Source organism: Sparus aurata, chromosome 3, assembly GCF_900880675.1.
Source record: "Sparus aurata chromosome 3, fSpaAur1.1, whole genome shotgun sequence".
Taxonomy (NCBI): Eukaryota; Metazoa; Chordata; class Actinopteri; order Spariformes; family Sparidae; genus Sparus; species Sparus aurata.
Genome location: NC_044189.1, coordinates 10733966 through 10757960, shown reverse-complemented (window position 1 = coordinate 10757960; position 23995 = coordinate 10733966). Strand labels below are relative to the sequence as shown.

General features: G+C 43.1%; 1 protein-coding gene across 2 annotated transcripts in view; it reads left to right on the top strand.

The window, feature by feature from the left end:
- Window positions 1–3902: 3902 nt before the first annotated feature.
- LOC115579180 (TGF-beta receptor type-2) overlaps window positions 3903–23995 on the top strand; it is a 35968-nt gene continuing 15875 nt past the window's right edge. The window contains exons 1-3 of one of the 2 annotated variants that reach the window (XM_030412719.1): window positions 3903–4027; window positions 20708–20849; window positions 22981–23171. In XM_030412719.1, coding sequence (XP_030268579.1) covers window positions 20719–20849; window positions 22981–23171 — 322 coding nt within the window. In that variant the 5' untranslated portion in view covers window positions 3903–4027; window positions 20708–20718. Of the gene's footprint in view, window positions 4028–16707; window positions 17062–20707; window positions 20850–22980; window positions 23172–23995 lie in introns of those variants that run through there. The other variant, XM_030412718.1, reaches the window with a different exon arrangement.

The following is a 23995-nucleotide window of genomic DNA, read 5'->3' as shown; positions in this document are numbered from 1 at the left end:
AACAACTCTTTGCTAACTCGAGCACCAAAAAAGAAAAAGATTTATTTTGGTTATGATTCCTCCAATTTTGAATCACTTTTAACCCATCGATTTTGAATTCCTTTGCTCCGGAGATGTAGAAACAGGAACCACAACTTTAAAGACAAGAAACTACCACTCGGCCACTAGATAATATTGCTCAACTGGGGACATTTTGATGGCTTGTACCGTTGAAAAGTAAGAGCCATTTCCCGAAAATGACGATGAAAATGAAACCCAGACGTTTTCTTTCCTTTTTCTCGGCGCTGACACACGACTTCCAATTCATCTGTGACTCAATATGAAATACACGTGTTTTTGGACCCCTTGAGTCCTTGCATAACAAAATAATACAGTACAGTGCATGGTTTCACTTTCCATGGGGACAACTTTAAAGGACAAGCTCCTGCCTCCACTTTTAGAAGAACTGGAGCTTTGCCAAGGACTTGGCTCCATTCCTTTAAAGCAGGAAGAAGCTGCGTGTTGTTGAGGTCCTGACATGTGTGTGCAGAGGCCAGATAAATAATGTATGAGCTGCATGGGTGTGAAGGTTAAACCTCATCTCACTCTGTCACTGACCACACAATCATCATCGGAATGAGCTCAAAAACAACTGATGGCCTCTAGAAAAGTCGGCTCATCGGGAGGAAAAACATGCCGCACGGTCAGTTTATCCCATGTGTTTGGACGTCTGCCCCGTCCATGTTGCCGCGGTTGCGCTACATTGCACATATTTCATTATGCAAACGGTTCCAGGCCCATTTTCTGACATGTGGAACATCCCCTTGTTAAGTTGGTAAATGGCTACTAATGAGAGATGAAGGGCGGCCATCAGACAAAAAGAACACCGGCCAACACTAACAGAGCAGAAGTGCCTCACCTTCCCTCCTCCACTATTTCACTGCTCTGCTGGCATTTTAATACTCACTCTTTATTGCTTTTCCTCCTGTTGGTCTGTCTTTCTGGCCAACTGTGTGTGTGTGTGTGTGTGTGTGTGTGTGAGTGTGTCTGTGTGTGTATGCATGTGTGTGTCTGTCTTTTTTAACTCCAGATATCATAGCAAAGGTCCAGCAGAACCGTTGCCATAGCTCCAGCTGGACAACAAGTGTACACAGTGGTGGAGATTAAGACATCCAGGCCCGGAGCTGGAGCTGGCAAGCGAGCAGGCGAAAAGGGGCTCGGCTGCGGCTAATCGCGCCGCGTTAGAGAGAGCCAGGGCATTCCTTTACTGCCTTTTTCCACAAAATGTACAGAAGGATTTCCTGAGGAATTAAAAGACAGAAAAAGCGTGAGTGATGGGGAGACTGTGTAAATAATATCCCTGATGGTTGAGCTGTTTCAGTCGGAACATCTGGAGTTAGATGAAAGATGAGCGCTGGATGAGTTTCAGCGTCTGTAAAAGTTAAAATATATCGTCTTTCCGGATTTTGTCTGCCACCAGTGGATGAAAGACAGGGAAAAAAACAAGGAGAGGTCTGTAACAAACATCTGTAACATAATATAATCTCTGACGGTAATGTGTTATGCATGCTGGGAAAAGAACATGTGAAAAAAAACGGAAACGCACTGACATACGTAATTCACATTACTGACGGGAAATTTCATTCATATGTGAAAAAGCCACTTTAGAAAATAAAGCCTTGCTCCTGTGTAGCACTGTTATATTTTCACATGTTCAAACTTTGGTTCATGTGTATGAAAATAGCCAACTGTGGTGGGAAAATGCGGAATTCGCATTTGAGGAAGCAAATGCCACGGGATCTCACCCGCCATGTTTTGTCTTTCCATGTGGAAATTATAATCCATGTGTGAAAATGTGACTTTCACACGTAAAAAAGTTTCATTTAAGGGTGAACAAGGCCGATCTCTATTGAAAATATCCAGTTTACGTGGCAATATTTTACTTTTCGCGTGTTAAAATCTTACTTGACACGTTCAATTTACGTGAAAACTCAAATCTGACATGTGACATTTTCATCCGGGGTCTTAAAGGAAGAGTTAGACTAGCTGAAAAACACTTGTTTGACTTCTTGCTGAGCTTCGGATGTAGAAGATCGATACCACTCTGTCTGTGCGTCAAATACAAAACTACACTCAACAGTTAGCTTAGCTTAGCTTAGCTTAGCATAAAGACTTGAAACAGCGTATGAAGCTCCCTTATTAAAGCTCTTTAGCTTGTTTGTTTAACCAACAAACTGTGGTTTCAAGGGAGCTATGCGCTAGATTATTATCTGTCAGCGTGCTGTAGTTTTATATTTACTGATCAGCTTGAAACGGTTTAGATCCTAAAATAGATCCTCGAAAAAAAAGGTTCCAATTCCATCAAGTCTCTCACCTCAACCTGCAATACCAGCTCCAGGTAAGCCCTACACAACTCACCGTCTGTCAGCCTTTACATGCTTTCATTTAGCTACTAGCATTTTCTTTAACATGCTCACCAGCACACGTTATGTTAGAGAGTGACTGTAGCCTGTTCACACAATAAAGAGCAGATTAGCATTGATCTATCTGAGCGCGAGCAGAGGGGGCGCTTAAGAAGACTTCCGACCGAGATGCACCACTACGAATGTTATTTTCTGTCTAAATGTCATCTGAGAGAAGATTCCCTGTTTGAAGTGAACCTCAGCGAGTGGTTTAAAAGGTGAGACCTTGGTATTGTTAAAGCCAGTTTGTCATTTATTGATCTTTATCCGGAGACCTTGTGCGTGGAAGTGTTGGACTTCACCCAGCCGTGTCTGTTTATATGTAACTGTCTGGCTCTAAATTAGGAGAGTGTGATTTACAGTCCTGCAAACTATTCTTTTCGAAATATTTCACATACTTTGTCGCTAAACTTTCCTTTTCCAGCGCACCACAAATTGTCTCAGACACAATAGGCCCATTGAAAAGTCCGGCCATTGAAACTGAACTGTAATTTTGTGGCTGACTTCAGGTGACCGCACTCTTTTCCTCTGTACGTACGACGGCCTACAGTAGCAAGCGGCGGTTTTCCTGCGAGCACAATGCAGCGAATCCTGCAACACACAGCCACCACTATCATTGTTCTTGTAGCCTGGCCGGTGGTCAGATAAAGCAGACAGGTTCACACACACACACACACACACTCTCCCTTTCCTTCTTGCTGTTATCAGATTAGAAACGTTCGACCTTTTCACCTCGTGTGCCTCTAAATGTGCTGAGGTTACCGCCATCCCGCAGCGAGGGGAGGGAAAAATTCCCCTCACCTGGCAGCTGCACTTAAAACAAAGAGCTTAGGCAGCAAGTTGAGGTATAAGTCGAGCCATAACGGCAATGCATTTTAATGAGGCTGCGCCGCGGAGGCTGTCCTGGAAATAGACGCAGTGTGGTCCATTTCCGCTGCAGATTTTCTGAGGACAGGGCCGCCGTGCATGAAAATGGGCCGTTATGTACAGCGCATTATGCTCCCAGAATATATGGCTCCTGAATGCATAGCTGTGGACGGCTCTGCCTGCTCCCACTCAGAATTTAATCTTAGCACAGTGAAAAGCACATTTTACGACAAACCCTCCTCTGCTAATCTATTATGGCTGAGAGCCGGTCTGCTCTGAGGTCTGAAAGAGACATGTTAATGTTGCAATCGCAGTGTAAGACATGGGGCAGTTTTGAATTCCCCCAATCCAACCGCGGATTTCTTAATCTTGCGTCTTAAAAAAAATAAATAAAAAAAAGGTCACGAATACTCTAACTTGAAATCTCAGCACCCATCTGAAACATTTAAAAAAGACCCCAAGTTCTTGTCTCTGAAGGTGACAGAAAACGGCTTGAGAGGGAGAAGAGACCGGCTCTGTTATCCGCAGCAACAAAGGCCGACACATCGCTGACAGTGTTGGTACTGTGCGTTCAGCAGCTGATGATGCTGTAAGACCCATTTCTTTACAATGTGGTAAACACTCTTGTCTTTCCTCTCCTCCGCGTTCCTCGCTCGCAGATGTGACCAGATGCACAAACTTGAACAGAGAAAAGATGGCGTGTTGAAGCTCGAAATCCGGTAAGTTGCGTCAATTTCTACTTTGGCGTCCGGCCTCTTTAAAATCGCTGCAACAACACACTTGACTTGATACCAAGAAACTGTTGCTCAACGTTGTTTTTGGACGGGGGGGTGGAGGGGGAGATGTTGATTGGAACGACATGATGCGCTTGGCCGAATTTGTCGGGGAGGAGAAACATATTTCGGTTGGGAAAACTCTCAAATCAATCAGTAAATAAGAACCCCGAGCTCTAGAGTCTGATTTCCCTGAGACGTCTAAACCTTCTCCGTGTCGGGAAAAAGGTGGTGGGAGCGCTCTGTGAGGAAATTCCTCGCAGTGAGAAAAAGCTGGCAGCTGCTCTTGTTTGGATAAGCACACTGGGACTCTGGCAAAGAGTGGGAGGTGTTCGGGCTCCGGCAGCCAGAAAGAACTTCATTAGATCTGATGAGTACATGCGAAGTCGTCGCCTTCGTCCAAACGTTACAATTGCTTCATCTGGAATGCGTTCCACAGACATCAGTATTCACGCTTGACATCTGTATATCCGTGCGGCTTGTGTTCACTGGAGAATATTTTGTGATATTTCCATCAGCAGCCTCATTAGCTTCTCTGCACGCTGCTGCAGTACAGTGGATGTTCTGAATAAAGCCCGCGATGGCTGCAGCAGAAGAGGGCTGTCATTTTCTTGTCGTTTCGCATGCTGCGTTGATGCAGGGGCTACGAGGCAACACACAGAGATTCAAACTCGCTCTATGTTGTGCACACTTTGCTCAGTGGGAAGGAAATTGCGAGCACGATCAAAAGTCGTCCACGAGAGCTGAGCAGAGCCTTGACTTCGTTTTGGTGTGGCTGAAAATAAAAGCTTGTTCACAGTCACGGTTAATGTACAAACCGGCGAGAGAGAAATTACCGTTTTTGGCCGACGAAAAGCTCGTGGAATGAGGCGTTAAATTAAATCCATTTGCGCTGACGTCACGGTAACGCATTTCAACTGCATCTGAAAGATGTTTGACATACTTCTCTCCTGGCTGAGAGCACGAGCTGAGCACTTATTTAATGTTGGTGATATTAAACACATGTGGTATAAGTATATTTTGCATTAATGCAGAGATATGAAGGGTTTCAGTGACACTCTTGTCACCCACTATATACAAACAGTACTTGTTTAATGTTTGATTAATGCTTACAATAATGTTCCTGTAAGCAGATATATGTGTATATTCATATATTTGCCAATAACCAATGATCTGATAAAAAACATTCATAATGAATATGAAATGTATTTTTTTACGACAGACAATCTGCAGATGGAAACCACAAGACGGCGCTTAAAGTTCTGAAAAAATCTAAAACACGGAAATGTTTTGTTGAATTGCTAAAGTCAGTTATGAACGGCAAAGATTAAAGGACAACTCTGCCAATTTTTACACAGTAAAGTCTTGGAGAGTTATACTGCATATGTGAAAAAAGTAGTGCAATGCCTTACTTAGTTGCATTGTGGGTGATGTAGGCGCTAGGTTTTTTTTAACAAAACACTGTTGGACCTGTTATGGACAGTTTAGAAACCAGTTTTCAAAATCAATACAGCGGAACCAGACTTATAGCCTTTTTATTCCACACATTCTTCTTTCTTTCTTTCCAAAACCTGCCGCCTACATCACCCGCAATGCAACTTTGCCACTGAGAGACATCAATGGAAGCAATTTCGGCTTCATACTACTTTTTTCACATATCCAATAGTACTCCCAAAGACCTGTAAACACCATTAAATGTAGCGAGTTACCAATTAAGGTTCTCTTCATGAGTTTATATTTACATATTGCATGTAGTGCAATTATTGTAAAACCACAATTACAACCCATCTGTTTTATCTGTACAGTAAATTAAATGTAGAAATGACATGCTGTGATATTACAATAAAACAGCAAAATATTTAAGGCTAGCTGTTTCCCCCCGTTTCCAGTCTTTGTGCTAAGCTAAGCTAACTGCCTGCTCTCTGTACCTTATGTTAAAGTGGTCTCCTCCCCACATAAACATTAAAATAGTCTGACTACATTATTGTGTGAACAATTTGAGAATTGTTAATATTCACAGTTAAAAATCTAGCATGTAGGATTTAGGGACAGATGTGTAATATACTATTCATAACTTTTTTTATTAGTGTCTAATAAACTGAAACTATGACTTGTGTTTTATTACCTTAGAATGACGCTTTTACATTTACAGATGTTGCACCACCACTTTTTTGGCAGTAGCTCCAAAGAAACAAACCAAACACTAGGGCTGTGCAGTTGGTTGCAATCTGCAGCCTCACCAGTAGATGCCACTAAATCCTGCACACTGGACCTTTAGAGTAAAATGTTACCATATTATAACCTTGCACTTAAGAAAAAAAGCAAATCTCTTTTTCTGTATTTTCCCATTTCGACCAAACTCTCTTTCCCATCCTCTCTCCCACACATACGTAAACACAGAGTATATGGTTCCTCTATTGTCTGGCATGGTTTACCGCGTGGCCGTGGTTCAGTTTCTTGTCCTTATCAGTGTCGGGTCATGGTGGTATTTCCTGCCTGGAACAAGAGCAGAAGGTGGCACAGGATGAGCGCTGCTTCCTGTGCTGGCACACCCAACATGTACCCACTGGCCCCGACCCACACTGCACTGCAGTCAGAGGAAGTGCTAAGCTGGGGGCTCGTCCAGTTGCCCCCAATATACAGCTCCTGATTTCAGTTTATTGGTCGCACATGAGATTAAAGATAGCTGCATGATGCTGACTGTTGGTTTGCTAGGAGCAGATCATGGGTAATTAATTTCACTCATTTCATTAATCTTCACTGGGCTGATGGGTTATTTCACTGGACAGTAGCCAAGAAGTTGGGGAGGAGCCCGGAGGTGGACGTGACCCACAGGAGTGTTGGGAACTGGTTCTCAGCAAAGCTGCAGGCCGCGTCAGTCATTACCGGATTGTTTTTTTTTTTGAGGATTTCAGCTGATATTTATCGGGCAAACATTTTTAAATCCCTGGGAAGTTATCATTATCGCTGGTTTGGTTTAAAAAAAAGCTACTCAAACAGCATCTGAAACGTTTGATCACAGGATGTTAAAACTTAAATCTATAATTATTCAGACACAGCTGTCATCATTGGATTAAGATTAAGAGAATGAGAAAAATAGTTAGAATATCAATGTTGAGGGCCTTCAGATGCATTAATCATCTGTGTGATCAATTCATAATGACATCCATGCTTTCAGAGGAGAAACTTGATTTTAAATAAAAGGACGTACGTTAAATCCAGCTTATTCTCTGCTCAAACTTTGCCTTTGATATCGTCTAAATGTTGTTTTAATGTTCTCTAATTAAGTGCTTGTTCTTTTAAGAGAATCCCCGTGGCTCCACGGGGGCCCCTGTGGGCACAGGGGGCTCTTTGTGCGACATTAATATATTGTCTGCTACCTTTTTTTTTTCTTTTCTTTTTTTTTTACTGTGGAATGTTGTTTAATCCCCATCTCCAAGCAGCCTTTCCCATGGGAAGTACAAAGCAGGATCTCTGGTCTCATCAGGGGGAATCTGCAGATGTTTGTAAATATGCATGCGGCTACAGAGAGCGGGGAGGACTTACCCTTCAAACGCTCTGATGTCGAAAGTTTATCAGAAGTGGGTTTCTTGGGAAACCACGATCACTGGGCTCGCTCGCTCAGCGTATATGGAGCGCGGCCTCTTGCATGTCGTTGCGAGTCGAGTTTTTCTTTGCATACACCCGTCTTCCTCCGTCACTGGGGCTGCACCCCCCACCACAATGAGCTGACTGTAAATCAGTGGATGCTGTTTGTGTGTTACAACCTTCAGCGAGCCACATTTCTCACTTCTAAAGCTCGATATGGGCAGCCCCTCGCTTTTTACCAAGTAGAGGGCAGCGGTAGGTAAAGAAGCGGGATATTATCAGAGAGATTTTTTATTTTTTTTTTAAATCAACATTTTCTATTTTGCAAGTACAAACATGTTTCTCTCACGTGTAAAACGGCTCTTGTGAGGCCACCTGGGAAAAGGTGGAGGCCTTTTTTAACGGCAGATATCTTGACTTGTCACAGCAGGAACACACGGGTGTCGCCAACAACATTACCAGTGTGTTTGCACTGTTCTAGTTTCCCAGTAAACCATGACAGTGTAACGGTGAGCTAACGTGCACAACACCAGCGCCCTGAGGCTGAGGGAGCTCAAAGAATTCAGTTTTTTTTTAGCATTGATGGAAGTTTTCAGAGCTTTGACTTAAAAAAAAAAATACTATCATCACACTGAAAGAAAAAAGTGCGCCTATCCAAACCTTACTTAAGTAACAATTTGTAAATAATGTATTATTGGTGACATTGTGAATGAATGTGTACGTTGGATTTAGCTGCTGTAGATATATCTAAGGTTACTTTTTAGCCACTCCTTCGGGTGAACTGAAAAATAACTAGTCAATAAAGCTTTGAAACAAATGTAAAGGGGTTGAAAGTACAATATTTGCTTCCTATACTGTATGTAGTGAGGTTGAACTATAAAATAACATACCCAAATAAAGAGCAGGACCCTCTCCTAAAGTAAAGTAGCTGAGTAAACGTACTTGTAGTCACATTCCACCACACAACCAGACATGATGTAATAAACCTTTATGAATCAAAATCCAACTTTAAAACCGCAACACTGTCACATTATCAACTGACTGTTAGCCAACAGTTGCTTCTTCACTCGCTCAGCAGTTTGGGAGCAACATCAGCATTCTTTTAGGTTGTTTTTGTGTCCACCTGATGAACGTCAAGTCCAATATTCGGTCTATTTGCGGCTCCACTTTGGTCTCCACAAAACCCTGAATGAAGTACGTATTTGACAGAGCTTCAACGACAACCAGAAATTGTACAAATACAACAACCTTGTAAAGTAAAAGGGTAAGTTCACCCAAAACTGAAAGTTCAGTCGTCATCTGATCACCGCCGTGCTGACGGAGAACATTGCAAAACACTTCCCGGAGACTCTCAGCAAAACATTGTTGCAGCATTCTCTTGAACAACTGAAGTAGATGGGACAGCCCCCCCCCCCCCCCCCCCCCCAAAAAAAAGAAACATGACATGGAAGTCAGGTCAAGCTTGTGCACTCACTTCAGACACAGCTGTTGCCTTTACAAAGGGTGTGAACGTCTTTTGTAATTATAGGATCTCTGGGTGTGGAGCTACAGAGATAAGAAGTCAACTGAATTTCAGTCTGATATCCTCTTTTCTTACGTAACGATCTGGCTGTTTGGCTGCTGACAGCTCCACTGTGTGCTCCAGCTAGCTGCTAACTTCCTGCTGTTTGGTGCTGTAAAGCCAACATCCACTCTTATTATCTGAGGGTGTGGGGGGGGGGGGGGCACGGCTGCAAACAATGCTGACGAGAGCCGAGAGAGTAAACCTAAATAGTTAAATGGCAGCTGTTGAACCGAAAAACAATGAAAGACTGATCAGTCTCTGTGGGTGTGTCAAGCCAAGCAACAGCTTTCTAAATATGTAGGGGTTCCACTCATTGTTCACATTATAGAAGGACTGATACTGTCAGTGCAGCTTCGGGTGGGAAACATCAATGTACTTTTTATGCAGAATGACCCCAATGACAGCATTACATCACTCAAACATAACCATGTAAGCAGGGTTTCAAAGACCTTTTAATTATTGCTGTCAACTAAAAAGTATGAAAGCGTCAAAGTAGTGCACAAAAGTTGTAGTTTTTTTTTTAATTAATACAATTAGCAACAACAATAAGCCTATAAAACTTGTGCTCTAAATCAAAACTACTCCACTCAATTGCATCATGATGAAGTAAATGTTGATTACACGATGCAACGGCAATCAACACCGGCTATAATGACAGCATCTCTGTCTACGCACCGCGCTCCTACTCTGCAATTTTGTGTGAAATCTCTGTGGAAATTGAAGGCCGCCCGGCGTCCTTTGAAGCACTTCTATCTGCTTAGAAGTCTCTATTATCGAGTAAATGAAAGAGTCAACATGGTGTTCTGTCCTGTGTTGTTTGTACTTCCTTCTCTGATGGAAGAAAAATTAAACTATCCAGTTGTCTTTGCAAACAATAAGACTGCATGGAAACACGAGGGGGGCAGACGTGTTTCTGTTTCCACTTTAAGTACTTTCCAGCGCTAGTCATCGCTTCGTGACTGTATGACTGTGAGCAGGTCTGAGCGCAGTCGCACAGTTCACATGGCTTTCATTAATGTTTCCTTTTTAGTGTGCATGAAATTCTTTTGATATACTCTCAAAAAACACAGGACACTTTGATCGGGTTTGTGTGCGACTGTATCCTCGGCCACATTAGGGACTCATATTGAAACATTTTATTGGAGGCGGGGCAACTAAATCTTCCCCACTCTCTTTGCTTTAGAGAGCCCGTTCCCTGTAATCTGGGTTTGGTGAATGGCAAGACCGTCGAAACTTCGGCGCGATCCCCCCCCTCAGAGCGATTAGATACTTTGGATGAATCTGTGGTAGAAGCCACTGAAATGGTTGTTGTTGTGTGGCATTATGCTCTGAGGAAAGAGATGGTTTTCAAACATTAGCAGGGGAGGAAGGAAGATGTGGGTGTATTTATTTTTTTAATCCTGCTCCATCTGTTTTTGCCCGGTAGTTTTTGTTTTCTGTTACTTTCCGCTCGTCTTTTTGCTGCTTTGTGATCTTACAAATTTAGCATGAGGGGGCCACTTGTAAGTTCATGATGTAATTCAATTAATAGCACTGCCTTGAAATCGTTTGCCAAGTGATTTTATAATCAGGCTCATAGAGTGATTGAATAATGCGTTTTTGGCATTTTGTGAGACAGCATATATAAACACAAAGCGTGTATAGATAAGAGAATCTCATCCGACCTCACGTCTGTTCCTCTCATCTCCACACATGAACCACACCAAGGAAACAGGATGTTCCCCCCCGTCACACGGAGATGGGAGTCACATGCTGCAGCGTTTGCTCACATGCTGGCTTCTCTTTTTCTAAAACAGACTCTGGCACCGTTTTAGACACCTATCGATGTTCTGCCAGAGAACAATGGCCCTGAAAGAGCGCTGATACCAAAGGTTGTAACCTTTGGCGCTTTTAAGATAAACTCTCCCTTCCTTCACAGCATCTGAGTAATGCTGTGGGACAAAGCCCGTTCACAGCGGCAGCAGAGGACAGAGAGAGGCTGTTGTTGTCAGAGCTGGCCATTTTGACTTCCTTAGGTTTACCAATGGCACCAAGAAAACTGTGCCAATTCATTGTGTGGGAGGTTATTGTGTATGACGCTGTATCTGCACCACTAAGAAGCCACACACAAGCCTTGTTTAGTCAGATTTCCTCACTGCTTTGCTTTTTGGCAGAGTTTGAGGTAAAGTGCGTGCGGTGAACTTTAAAGCAAGACATTGTGTTTCATGGTATCATCGTTTCCCTACGTGGCCTGGACTCCTGCACCTGTCGGTGGCTATAAAATTATACAGACGTCTTTGTGTGCATGCTTCACGAAGTCTTACAAGTTGCTGCTGTGAGGTGAATGCCCATGATAACTTTCAACACACGGCGTTAACTCTTATACGGGTATTCATGGTTCCCAGAGGATGAATCCTTATGGCTTTCATAATCCCCAGACCCACCGTGACGTTGACTTTGGCGGCTCTAAGTGAAATTTATCAACAGTTAGAGGATGGGTTGCCGTTAAATTTCCCCAGAGGCTGAATTCCAATCACTTTGGTGAATCACCTTAATTAGTGTCTCGCACCATCATCTTCAAATTACACATCACACCACCCTAATCTGTTTAATTTACAAACGTAGCATGTTAGTATGCTGACTGTTAGCATGTTAGCATGGGGGCAAGAGGATGAACAAGTAAGGCAGGGAGGAAATGCCACTGACAAAGAAAGTCTTGCACCGAGTTGAGCGAGTTGGAAGAATATCTTCTATCACTATCTCTCTTCAAAAGAACACTGCAAAAGTGCCCTCTTGGACGTCCCTATGGTAGATAAAACACGATAAAGTACCCTCTAGACTGCCCTTCCAGTTGACAAAACATGAAGTGCCCTCACTTGACTATAAATATGTCACGAGTTTCTGACAGTAAAAAGCCACACTGTACTGTACCTTGTTCAGAGTTACTGTAATACTGTGAGGGTTGATGTGAACTCTGTGGTTTCTGAACGATTGAAGAGGCACATCCTGAGGCACTTCCGCCTGACAGATTGACATCCAAAAGACGTACTGTAAGTGAGAAAAAAAAAAATGCTCCCACAGTCTGAAAAAGTGAAACATTTCGTATTCCAGCTGCGTAGGCGGACCTCTTAATCATGTGCGATGTAACCGAACGAGGTGGTGACTTTGAATTACCTGATTGTTTGGTGCCACTATTCTCCCAAGCAATTTGCAAGTTGTACTACATCTCTCTCCACCGTGCACACACACATACCTGAGCTGTGTGTAAAGATGTGTCTCCTTTGGCGTGAGCTGTATTTGTACTTTTGTCCTGATTGACTGATAGGAATGGTTTGTGAAGACAAATAAATAAATAATCTTTAAATCCGCTATATCCAGATTTTTGGGAGGGATCCCCATCAAATTGTGCTCACTTGTAGATACCAGCCACCTAAATACATCCTTTTTTAAAAAATTTTACATCAAACTCCATGCTTTATTCCCTGAGAAATTAACAAAAACAACAAAAAAACACACCCTATTACACATTGTTCAACAAAAAGATATGCACCAAAAGTCTGACATCCATCCTCCATCCAAGTTTGGTGGAAATCCGAACCAGCCAACCAACCAACGAATAACTGGACATGGGTGAAAACATCACAGCAACCTTGAGGTAAAAATATAGCCTGCAATACTTTAATAACATGAAGGACCGTGTGATAAAATGAGTTTTTCTAGCGTGAAAATATAAAGCTAAGAAGTTTAAGAAGAGTTTTTCAGTCTCCTGTAAAAAAGGGCAGAAGATGCATCCCTTGTGTAATGTGCTGCCAGGTATCATTTTAAGTTATCAAGAATTTGATGTGTGATGCATGAACTGCACCTTCAAACTAAAATAATCTTCTTCCTTATCGAGCACCTTGACACAAAAGACTCTCAGGAAGCTGAACTCAATTCTGGTCATCCTTACGTCTGGACAAAGTTCATTCGGAGCTGAACCGTCAAATATCTCTCTTAGAGCCAAAAATTCACTCTTTCTAACAGCGATTCAGCATCTTTGTAACTTCTCGATACTTCCTGCACCTCAGCTTTCGTTCTGACTGATGATTCAACATCCCTGAGCACCCTCTTGTTTTGTGGCGCACCTCCAGTTGGCACTCGGTGCGGGGGAGAGATCTTATAAGAAATGTGCATAAGATGGGGCCTGTATGCATATAATCCAGTGTGTGGGAGAGACACGTCGCTTGTGTTACCACCTCTTTTTCCTGAAGAGCTGCAGAGAAAAGGTGCCTTGATTGACACCTCCAAACGCCTCTGTAATGTGCTGCATCGCGCCGCTTGTTTGCCGTCGCCGGTGTTATCTCAAGGCATCCAGAGATTTGTCATCAGGTTGCACTGCTTACCTTTCCACTCGACCAGAGCCGTTTACAGGAACGGCAGGCACCTGCTACTGAGCATAATACCACTCAGGATGTTTGCCTGCCGCTTGTTTATCTGTGTTTGTGCAATGAAGTGAAAAAAAAAAAACTGTTCAAAGGAACACTGAGGAACTTGTGCAGGAGGAAAAGCTAAAAGTAACAGTGAAAGAAGCTCATGAAGCAACGCTAAAATAGATCAGGTTTAAATGAAGTCTTTCTGGGCTCGCAGGAGTGTGTGTTTCCTGTTGAAATGAAGCAGATAAAGTCATAAAAGAGTTTGTTTGGGTGTTGTGGTCAGTGAGCAGGATGTTGTGACCCTCTGGGAGCCCACATGTGCTGAGGTCAGTAGGGGAACGGCCTTTTTGGGCTCACAGCGCTGTCGGATCTCCACCTTGTGGCTTGGACCCCATCTCGCAGTGCTGAGCGGCTGCCTGACGCGAAGGCTTGGACAAACACACGCCCAACCGCCTACGCCCCCGCCCTGGGCCAAAAGTAAAATCGGGTCAGTGAAATGGCCGAAACCGAATCGCTCCTGTTTTAGAGTCTGAAACTTAGCTCCCTCTGAGACAGAACTGAGACGACTGAGGCCTGTTTTTAGCCCGTACTTTTGTTTACATTTTGGCTAATTAGCCCCATTAAAAGTAAGCTGAATTAGATATTATCGTTTCCGGTTTAAAGGGCCAGTTGACCACAGAATCAAAACTATGTATTTTTCATCTTACCGAATGGATTTGGCGTGAGCTGCAGAGTTTTGAACTTGTCAGCAGTAAACATGTGTCGAACTTCTATCAATACCGTCGAACTAGGTGGCACTCTGCTTGCGCAAGTGTGCATTTGCCAGAGATTATAAATCGAACAAGATAGTGGATGGTGGCCTTTTCGGTGCAATGAGAATTAGCGAGCCTGACACATACACCAAAAAAGGTTTTGAGCTTCGGGGGGTTTATTTTCCGGTTTTGGGGCGCACTGAATAGACCGAATCATTATGACATCTTGGTGATTGGCGTCATTTCTTTTCAGATTTAAAAAATTCATAATAGAAAGAGTCACATTAATGTTGTTTATGGTTTGAGGTGTCTGGTTGATGGTACAAAACCACAAGTGGCCACTGGGCGAAACTGGAAGCAAGGCTGAGCAGCGCCATCATATCCGGATCTATAATACAGTCATTGCACATGGACGAGACGCTAGCTAATTAAGCTAGCCAATTAAACTAGCTAATATTAAAACTCAGCCTAGGTGGACTTCATTAATGTTTTGCCTCTTGTCCATGAGTAGGCTTCCGTGCAGTGCTGTGGGTGACGGTGGGTGTAGTTTGGAAAGAAAATACTTCCTTCATTAAACTGCTCACAACAAGGTTTGTAGATTATCTTAGAACCTGTATCCATATGGTGTTTTTCAGCAAGCAGCAGCATCTTTTTTCAATTGTTCCCGATGAGGAGCGTGTGCCCAGAGAAAAGGTACAGCGTCCAGCGTCTTTTTTCAGAGCCCTCTGCCTTTCTTGTTTGGTTGCTCCGAGAGCTTCAAATTGAAGAGCTCTCAACTTTTCAAAAAGGTGCTAGTGACGTCACAGTCGCTCTGGCCTCAGCGATAACGTTCACTGTATTTTACATCTCCTAAGGATCATGTCATGCACCCACGTCCTCCTTGCTCTGATGTCTCTGATAGGAAACCTCAAAGGGCCAGTGTCGATCATACAGCGCTGGCTGTCAAGATATTAACGTACGTGCAGTGTTTTTTTTCTCTCAGCACACAAACGCTTCATCTCAGCACTGCTGAGCAAACAGCCAGCGCATTTCCAGCAGAAAGAAACATGGACACGGGTCCTTAAGTGGGTCATGATTTCTTGTTTTGTTGTGAGTTTGTTGTTGAGCTTCCAAATGTTTTTTATTGGCGCTATGAGATGAGCGCAGTCTAGTTCCATGGAAGAGAAGACTGACAATCCAAAACTCTGCAACTCACATGAAAACAACAAATGTAGGGGAAGCAAATAGATAGTTTTGGTTTTGGGGTGATCCAGCCCTTTAAAGTAACATTGTGTTAGAATTGGCATATTGTGCGATTTGGCGCCCCCCACAGTCTGTGAGTGCAACACCACTGTTGTGAATACAAATCCCAGGTCTGTGACAGTTTGTCAGATGTAGGTGCTAACTACAAACACAACTCATTACATCATAACAATGTTGGAAACTTGTGAGTTGGAATGAACTAGTGTGACTCTGGGATCCAACCCTCTCACACAAGTTACACAGCACAGAGACACCATTCCCCCCTTTTATAAGACACTGTGCCATCAACATGAGGTTGAAACTGTTATTTTAAGGTCCAAAAGTTACATAACGTGACTTTAAAATACACCAATCACTGGATTAGTTCAATACTGAACACAGCTTAAAACATGATGGTTTTAAGGCAGGCTCTGAGGTTAGAAAGAGTAGTTGTGCACTCTACTCACAGTTTCAGACAAAGGCAAACACAAGGGCTGTTAATACAGCTCAGTGAAGCGATGGCGTAAGAAGGAGTAGACGTCCTGTGTGGGTTGAGTTTTCAGCTCTGGGGTCACAGGGGTCAGGACTGAAACCTGACATCACGCCTTGAGTATGTGGGGCGAAAAAAAAAAAAAAAACACATGTCGCCGAAAGGGCCCCCGCAATAGTCTGGTAATTTATAGGCGTCGGAGTGGACTTAACCTCGGTGTGTCTTCAATAAAAACCCCAACGCTGTGAGATACGGAGCGACTGTGACACTTCTAATGTCAATCCCCCCTCAGAAAAACATGAGGCGGAAAAAGAAATGTTAAAACGGACACTTAAATGAGTTCAGTGTATCAGACTTAGTGGTGTTGACAGCTCCGAATAAAGACCTTTAAAAATAAAAAAAAAGGTGTGACCGCTTTTGAAGTAAATCAGAACTGTTTGCATGTTGCACTTGTACAAAAAGGTGAAGCTTCTGGTTGAGCTATTTTGGAGACATGTCATTTCAAGTCCTGCTCTGCCGGGTCTCAGCCTCTTTAATGACATGCTTCAGGACCAAGCCACATGAGCACGCCTGAGGAGCAGAAGAAGAAGAAGAAGAAGAAGAAGAAGAAGAAGAAGAAAAAGAAAGAAGAAAAAAAGTGTCCAACCCCTTCTGAAGATTTCCTGTTTCATGAAAAGTGCATATAGGGCAAGTCCTGCCTGCTGTGTTTACTCTGCGTCTTCTACCCGGAGCTGTGAAGGCGTTTTTTTGAAGAAGAGAGAAGAGAGAAGGCGGGGGGGGGGAGCAACAGGCGGACAGAGCGAAGTCCGCAACCGGTGTCTGGATACGTTAACCCCCCGGTTTGTCTGGTCTTTTTCGGTAAATTTAATGAGAAAGAGAGGAGTTTTCAGGCCGTTTCTCAATGGAGCTACTTCGGTTTTCCGCTTTCTGGTGTGGAGCGATACTCTTTGGTAGTATCGTGCTCGAGGAGGCGGGTGAGTCTTTTCAACTTTTCTCAACTTCATTTTTTTTTTTTTTTTTTTAAGTTTGCTACAGAAAAGATTAGACGAGGAAGCTTTACCCGGAGAGCCGTAAAACTCTTTCTGGAGCACAAACTATATTTCTCCCCAAAAAATGACGTCGCTTTTAATTTAAAAAACACCAGGAAATGCCCGAGTGCGCACGTTATTCAGCCTCACTCATCTCACGAGCCCTCTTCCACGCGAGCACCATTATTACCCATCCTGCCCTTTTTTTTCCCCCTTGAGACGTCAATTAATCGCTGTTTACGCTCTCACAGGAGGGCATCACCTGCTCGAACCCCCCTCCTTTTTAAAATGGCTTATCTTCCATCTTTGATGTGAACCTTGAGGAAGACAGGGGGGTTTTTACCTTCATCAAGTCTCGCTGGCACCAAGTGGTTCTGACTGCTCCTAATCCCCCCCTCCCAAAATCCTCCCCCCTCCCTCCTATCTGCAATTATATGAAGCCCTGGGTGACAATTACTACCATTCATCCCTTTCCATGGCCTGCCTCCTGGGTTTAAATGACATGCTCTTTTCAGAGGAGTTGCTCTAATGATATAATTACTCCGGCTCAACCACCTTCCTCCCACCACCACCAGCAGCAGCAGCAGCAGTCAGGCATGGACTCACTATCCACCCCCACCCCCCTCCATCAGAGCTGATTCACTTCAAAACACCTCGTCAGCCTGCCGGGAAGAGCTTCGCATCACTCTGTCAAGTAGTTTAGTCTGGAGGATTGGCATTTGGATGTGTTTGCATTCAGGACTGTCTCAATTTAAAGGGATGCATTCGCTCCCAAAAAAGTACAGTGCAGTCGCTGTCTGCTCACACGTTTTCGTGGTACGCCAAACTTTTCTGGAGCTTCACACTAAAAAACGTAATTGCGGAGTTCTCTGAAAAAGATGGGGACAACCAAAATAAAGTATAAAATCGCTCCGTATAGAGCTCTTCCGGAGTGATACAAGTGTCCGGACGGCTCGAGATTCCAAAACTGGCTCAGAAAAGATGTTGTTTACATCCCTTTTAAAACTGATATCTTCACTGTCGCTGCTAAACTAAAAGCCTGCACAGCGTCTTAAGTTGGATGCAGGAGCTCGATTGTGTTCATAACTTCTTTTCAAATCAATTTGGGATCTCTGGGACTTGAATTCAGCTCATATCAGCTACGGTGAAGATTTCGTCTTTTAAAAGGGTGTAAATAATGTCTTTTTTCCAGTTGGTTTTGGGTCTTGGGTCCTCATCCAGAGATTGGAGCTATATGGAGCCAAAACAATTGCCCATCTACTGCAGTTTGTTTTTTTTAGGCGAGTGCTGTAACAGTGTTTTCCTGTAAAGTCCCGGTAATGTTTTGTGGATGATGCAAACTCCACCCAACCTTCCTGTGACTGGACAACGACAAAATTTTCCTTTCTGGGGGAACGTTTCCTTTAAGACGAGGGCCAGGAAGCATTATCTGCCTGCAATATCCTGCCAGCTTCATGTTACAGTATCTCACTGGGGCTCTCAGCGAGAAGTTGACGTATCGTCCCTGTAGATTTTTTGCTGCTCTTTCGTACAGTGTTTCTGTTGCTGCAAAACCGCAGGTTCAAACTCCACCCTTCAGATTTAGCTGAAATGACACAGTAGGCTTTTTGTGGCTGGCTCGGAGCACGCAAACACACACACACAGCACCTTTTTTCTCAAGTCGGCGTGAAGTCAGAGGCAAACACGTTATTGAACAAACCTTTTCACTGAGGTCTACTTTCACTTCCCCGACTAAATTTTGAGGTCATGTGATCAGATCTTCAGTCAGGCTGTTATCGCCTCAGATATGTCACACGTCTGTTTACGAGACTTCCTCGGGGGTGGGGGGGGGGGGGGGGTCTTTAAACTTACAGTAAGTGTGAGAACAGAACCCAGTATCTCACTCGGTTTGGCCTCGTGTTGTGAATGCGGCGGCTGAGAACAGGTGCTTCCTGTGCACGTGGAGACGGCATATAGCTGAAGTGTGGTTGGGTGGTTTTACAGTAGCAGACAGTGTCACGTGTTTTTGTTTTTTTTTTATTTCCTCTGTATTCATGATTACGCTGGGATCAGTTTATCTGTCATTTTGCATTATTGCAAAAAGTCTTGAGGAGTCTGTCACGAGGAAATGTCTCTCTCTCCCTGTGTTTGCTCAGTAGACCTGGCCTCATTTTTATCTTCGTTGTACCACGTGAGTCATCATCGGTGTGTGTACACACTCGTACAGACTCATCAAGCAGTAGGAAAGTCATGTGGGATTGTCTGTATGACACATTCTTTCCTGAACTGCCGGTCCTGGGAAATTTGGAATCTCCTTTTTTAGGATTGTTTCCAACTCTTAAAGCCACAAGATCCACTTTCCACTTGTACGTTTAAGTGGTGGGAAGTGCTGCCTTTTAGGGAGAGGAAAATCAGAGAGGAGAGGTGCATAGGGCTGTAACTTAAGTTTGTTTTCATTTTTCAAGTAATCAATTAATCATATAATCCTATAAAAAAGTCACAGATTATTGAAAAACGCTCATCACAATTTCCCAGAGCCTAACATGGAGTCTTCAAATTGCTTCGTTTGTCCAACAGACCGTCTAAAACCCAAAGACTCATAATTTACAGTCATTTATGACAACGAAAAGCAACACATCTTTACATTTCAGAAGCTGGAACCAGCAAATGTTTGATGTCTTTGCTCAAAATATTTGCCAATGCATTTTCTTGGATAGATAAATAAATGAATTAAGTAATCATTACAGCTCTAGAGGAGAGATTATTCACCTTCCTTGATGCTCCATTTTAACTTTCCATGCCAAACAGAGGCACGCTGCCTGTCTGATTTTTATCATGAACCGCCTCAATACAAGGACAACCTGCAGACAGCAGTCGGAGAATTTCTGCACGAATACATCAAACACGTACACACATGCACACACATTTCTGCCTCTCTCCAAATATTCACAGACACTGAAACGCAACGTCGCCCTCCATATTTTCTTTCTTTTTACTTTTTTTTTTTTATATTCATGAACCAAGTTGGCACAACACCTCTCTGTATGGGGAGCCGACTCATCGGCTTGACAAATTAGAGCCTTCCCAGCGAGGAGATGCCTCCGTGTTCTCTTTGTTTGTTGTTCTTGTCTGTCTCGCAGTTGTCTCCTTAGATGATTATCAAACCCACAGGCACTCATCACACAATCCTGTCTGTCTCACTGATATGGGTCTGCCTGCCGGCAAAGTCAAGTCTGAACAAGACCAAAGGAGGTGGATACCACTGTGGGCTGCTCTTATTGTTCAGACTTCACAGAGAAAAAAATCGGACGGAATAGTTTGGATTTTTCATGTGGTTTTGTTGAATATCTGCTCCGACTTATTGGCACATTCCAAAATACTCCCATCCTTTTAATCTATTTAAAGTTTTTATTGCCTTTCATGCTAATAAATAACCCTGTTAATGATCATCATGGAAGTGTTTTTGCATTTCTGACTAGTTTGTTTGTCATTTTAATGTCAAATGCCACTAATTGAGTCTATTTGCTGTCTGTTTTTATGGACTGCACTGAACCTTTTTTTGTTCCCAAAATCACTGTTTTTATCTTTCTCACTTCTCCTCTCTATTTCCAGAGGCCTACATAATGAAGCCAAAAAGACTGTGCAAGTTCTGCGATGTGCGTGCGACCAGCTGCGTGGGTAAAGGGAGCTGCAAGGTGGGGTGTGAAATCACGTCCATCTGCCCCGACATACACGATGTGTGCGTCAGTATCTGGTAAGTGTCCCCACATCCAAACACGGTGGCTGGGTGTTCAGATCATATGTGTGTATAAATTAAAGCAAAAGTTATGACATAGATCAATGATTGAGTTATTTAGGTCACACTACTGGGACTTCTCCACTCGCCACGACGAGTCGAACCATTCCCTGTTTTTGCTGCTCCACAGTCATGGAGTCAGTAGCGACTAAATAACAGGACTTTTATTGTAAAGAATTTATAGGAAATGAAATGTGTATAACACAGAATTAGCAGGGGCTTTGTTAGCAGCTGTCCCACCACAATACTTCACGGGGGAAGAGTATTTATAGCAGCTGAGTCAAACTGAGTTGAGGCGAGGCAGCACATGTGTGTGGAAAAGCCCCACACATGTACAGACACATAGAGCTGTACTGGGGAGTTTGTAGCTTCACTCATAACATTGACATCTTTGTAATTCATTACCTTTAAACCCTGAATTTCAGCACAATTCCAGATAAAGATCAGGTTGTAGTATTGTACAAATTCTAGAATTAGGGCCCATAAAGCCTTTTTTTGTTTTGAAATTGTTTTCACTGAGAAGAGAGAGTTTGTTGTTTTCCCGGAGCGCTTTGAGTTGGAAACCTCCAAACTTTTCAGAAAGGCACTGATGACGTACTCACTGTATCGTTTTCTCCTACGTATCGCGTCATCAGCCCACATCCTCTCTGCTCTGCGGATGATAGCTGGAGCTGTGACAGCGGGGACGTCACCATTATGAAGCTCATTGTCAACGCAAAGTTAGCACTGGTGATGGCTGTGTGCGTGCAGTCAAAAACTCCCCACGAAGGGAAGCACACACCTACGTCAAAAGTAACAAAGCTGGCACAAACAGAGCCGCCAACTCAGAGTGTCATTGTACTAACATTATACCATAAATCAATAACAATAACAATAAATCTATTTCAGCTGTATAGGTTTTACAGTTAAATACTTGCTGGCACTCACCTGGCATTTACCCGAATTTCAAAATACCAACCAGGTTAATGTTCAAAACACTAAACTGGTTGCTAACATGATGAACCTAAACAAGCTTGCAGCTGGATTCAGCCATTTTCATTCTTGACTTATGGGAGGATGAGGGTATTTACCACAACCCTAAACGCTCTTTTAGGTTATAAGACATTACATTATTATTACTTGAGATCCTTATTGGTGCCTCGCTCTTGCACCCATACTTAATTTACAATTGCTTTGTTTTATAATTATAATAACAATAATAATAATAATAATAATATGTGTCTGCATTCACTAGGGGCTTCACCCATTCACCATTTAATTTGACACGTCACTGCATTCATTTTCAGGATTTTGTTCAAGGATTTCTTATCATGGTGATGACATCACAAAATAGCAGACAGCTGAAAACCTCAAAAGAAGCTTCGAATACAAAAATAAAGATATTCAGTACCACCTAATGTGAGGACACGGGGGCACGAGATTTTTCTTATTAATCAGATCGGGAATTGTTTCTTCCCAGAAGCCCTGACGCGACCTTTCCTTTGAACGCTTTGTCAGTCAGCAGTTGCCGAAGACAGTTGACCGGATTATGACAGCACACGGGCGCCTCACCCCCCCCCCATCGGCATCGAGTCTGACTCTGAATGTGAGAAGCAGCAGGAAGCTGATTTGTGTTGGTGTTAAGAGCTCAAGGCTGCACTGCGGTTCTCATTATATTAGCAATGTTGCGGGCCTGCCATGAGCTGAGGTCAGCAGAAATGGACAGCAGCGCCTCTTTAAAAATGTTTCTCGTAACGCTGCTCAGCGGGGAAGAGAAATTTGAATATGTATATTTGTGCGGGTTCAGGGTTTTCCTTGTTTCCTGTTTGTAATTCTGTTTCAGAATCTCACAGTTTGTAAGTCTGACTTCTGTATTGCAGTCATTTGCATAATGCTGAGACTGTGGACCGCTGAAAGAGACGCATTTGCCATCTACAGTTACTACTTTATCACTGTACGTCTGGAAACTGCATCTGCCATCATTGCCTTGTTACATGATAACACTGATCTCTAAAAAGGAGACTTCAATGGCAAAATAGTCCTAAGACCACAAATCAAACATAATCCAGTAAACAGCTGTTTTTTTCTGTCCCCGTTTTCTCTTTCCAAGGAGGAAGAAGGATGACAACATCACCTTTGATACAGTCTGCCATAACCCAGCTCAGAAGCTGTACGGCTTGGTCCTGGACGATTACAACAACAGCAAGTGTGAAATGAAAGAGAGAAAGGGCATGGGCTCACAGTTCTTCATCTGCTCCTGCTCCGAGGACGAGTGCAACGAGAACATCTTCTTCAACACATGTAAGTCAACACACAGTTTTCACCCTTTCTTTTCTCCATTATGATTTTTGAGTGCTTTTCAAATGATACATAGTGGTAATCTGTCAAGATGCAATAATCATGTACTACAACAGTCATAGGTTGTATGTTACATGACATGCAATGTCAATACATTCTGTTCCACCTGACGTAAACAGAGTAATTCTATGTTTTGAGAAATATGCTGTTTAGTTTAGCATAGCATAAAAGAGGGAACATGTGAAGCTGCTAGCTTTGCTCTATCTAAAGGTAACAAAATTCACCTGGCATTTGCCCGAATTTCAAAATACCAACCAGGTTAATGTTCAAAACACTAAACTGGTTGCTCACATGATGAACCTAAACAAGCTTGCAGCTGGTTTCAGCCAAAAATTGTCAATCAGGGTTCCCAAAGCATTAGCCAACGTACTCGTGTCGTGTCAAAGTCATTACTCTAATAGAGGAATAAAGAAACATTAATTACATTTTCAACAACTCATCAATTAATCATTGCAGCTCTGTTTTATGCACGTAAAAGTGGTTCTTATATCCGTTAAACACAACACGGTGACATCATAGTCATGGTCAGCCTAATAACATTACACCAGTAGTTTTTATCAGCTTGTCATGTACAGCGTCATGCATGGATACAAACACGCCAGAGCTGTAATTCTCTCCATATACATGATTACAAACAGGTTTGGCTTGTAGACTTCAGTTACAACACTGAGCTCTGGAATCAGATGTATTTTGACTACAGCATCCAGGCAGTAATAACACTGAGGTACATTTCCGAGACCTGGCTCTGCACCGAGAGCCAAATTGAA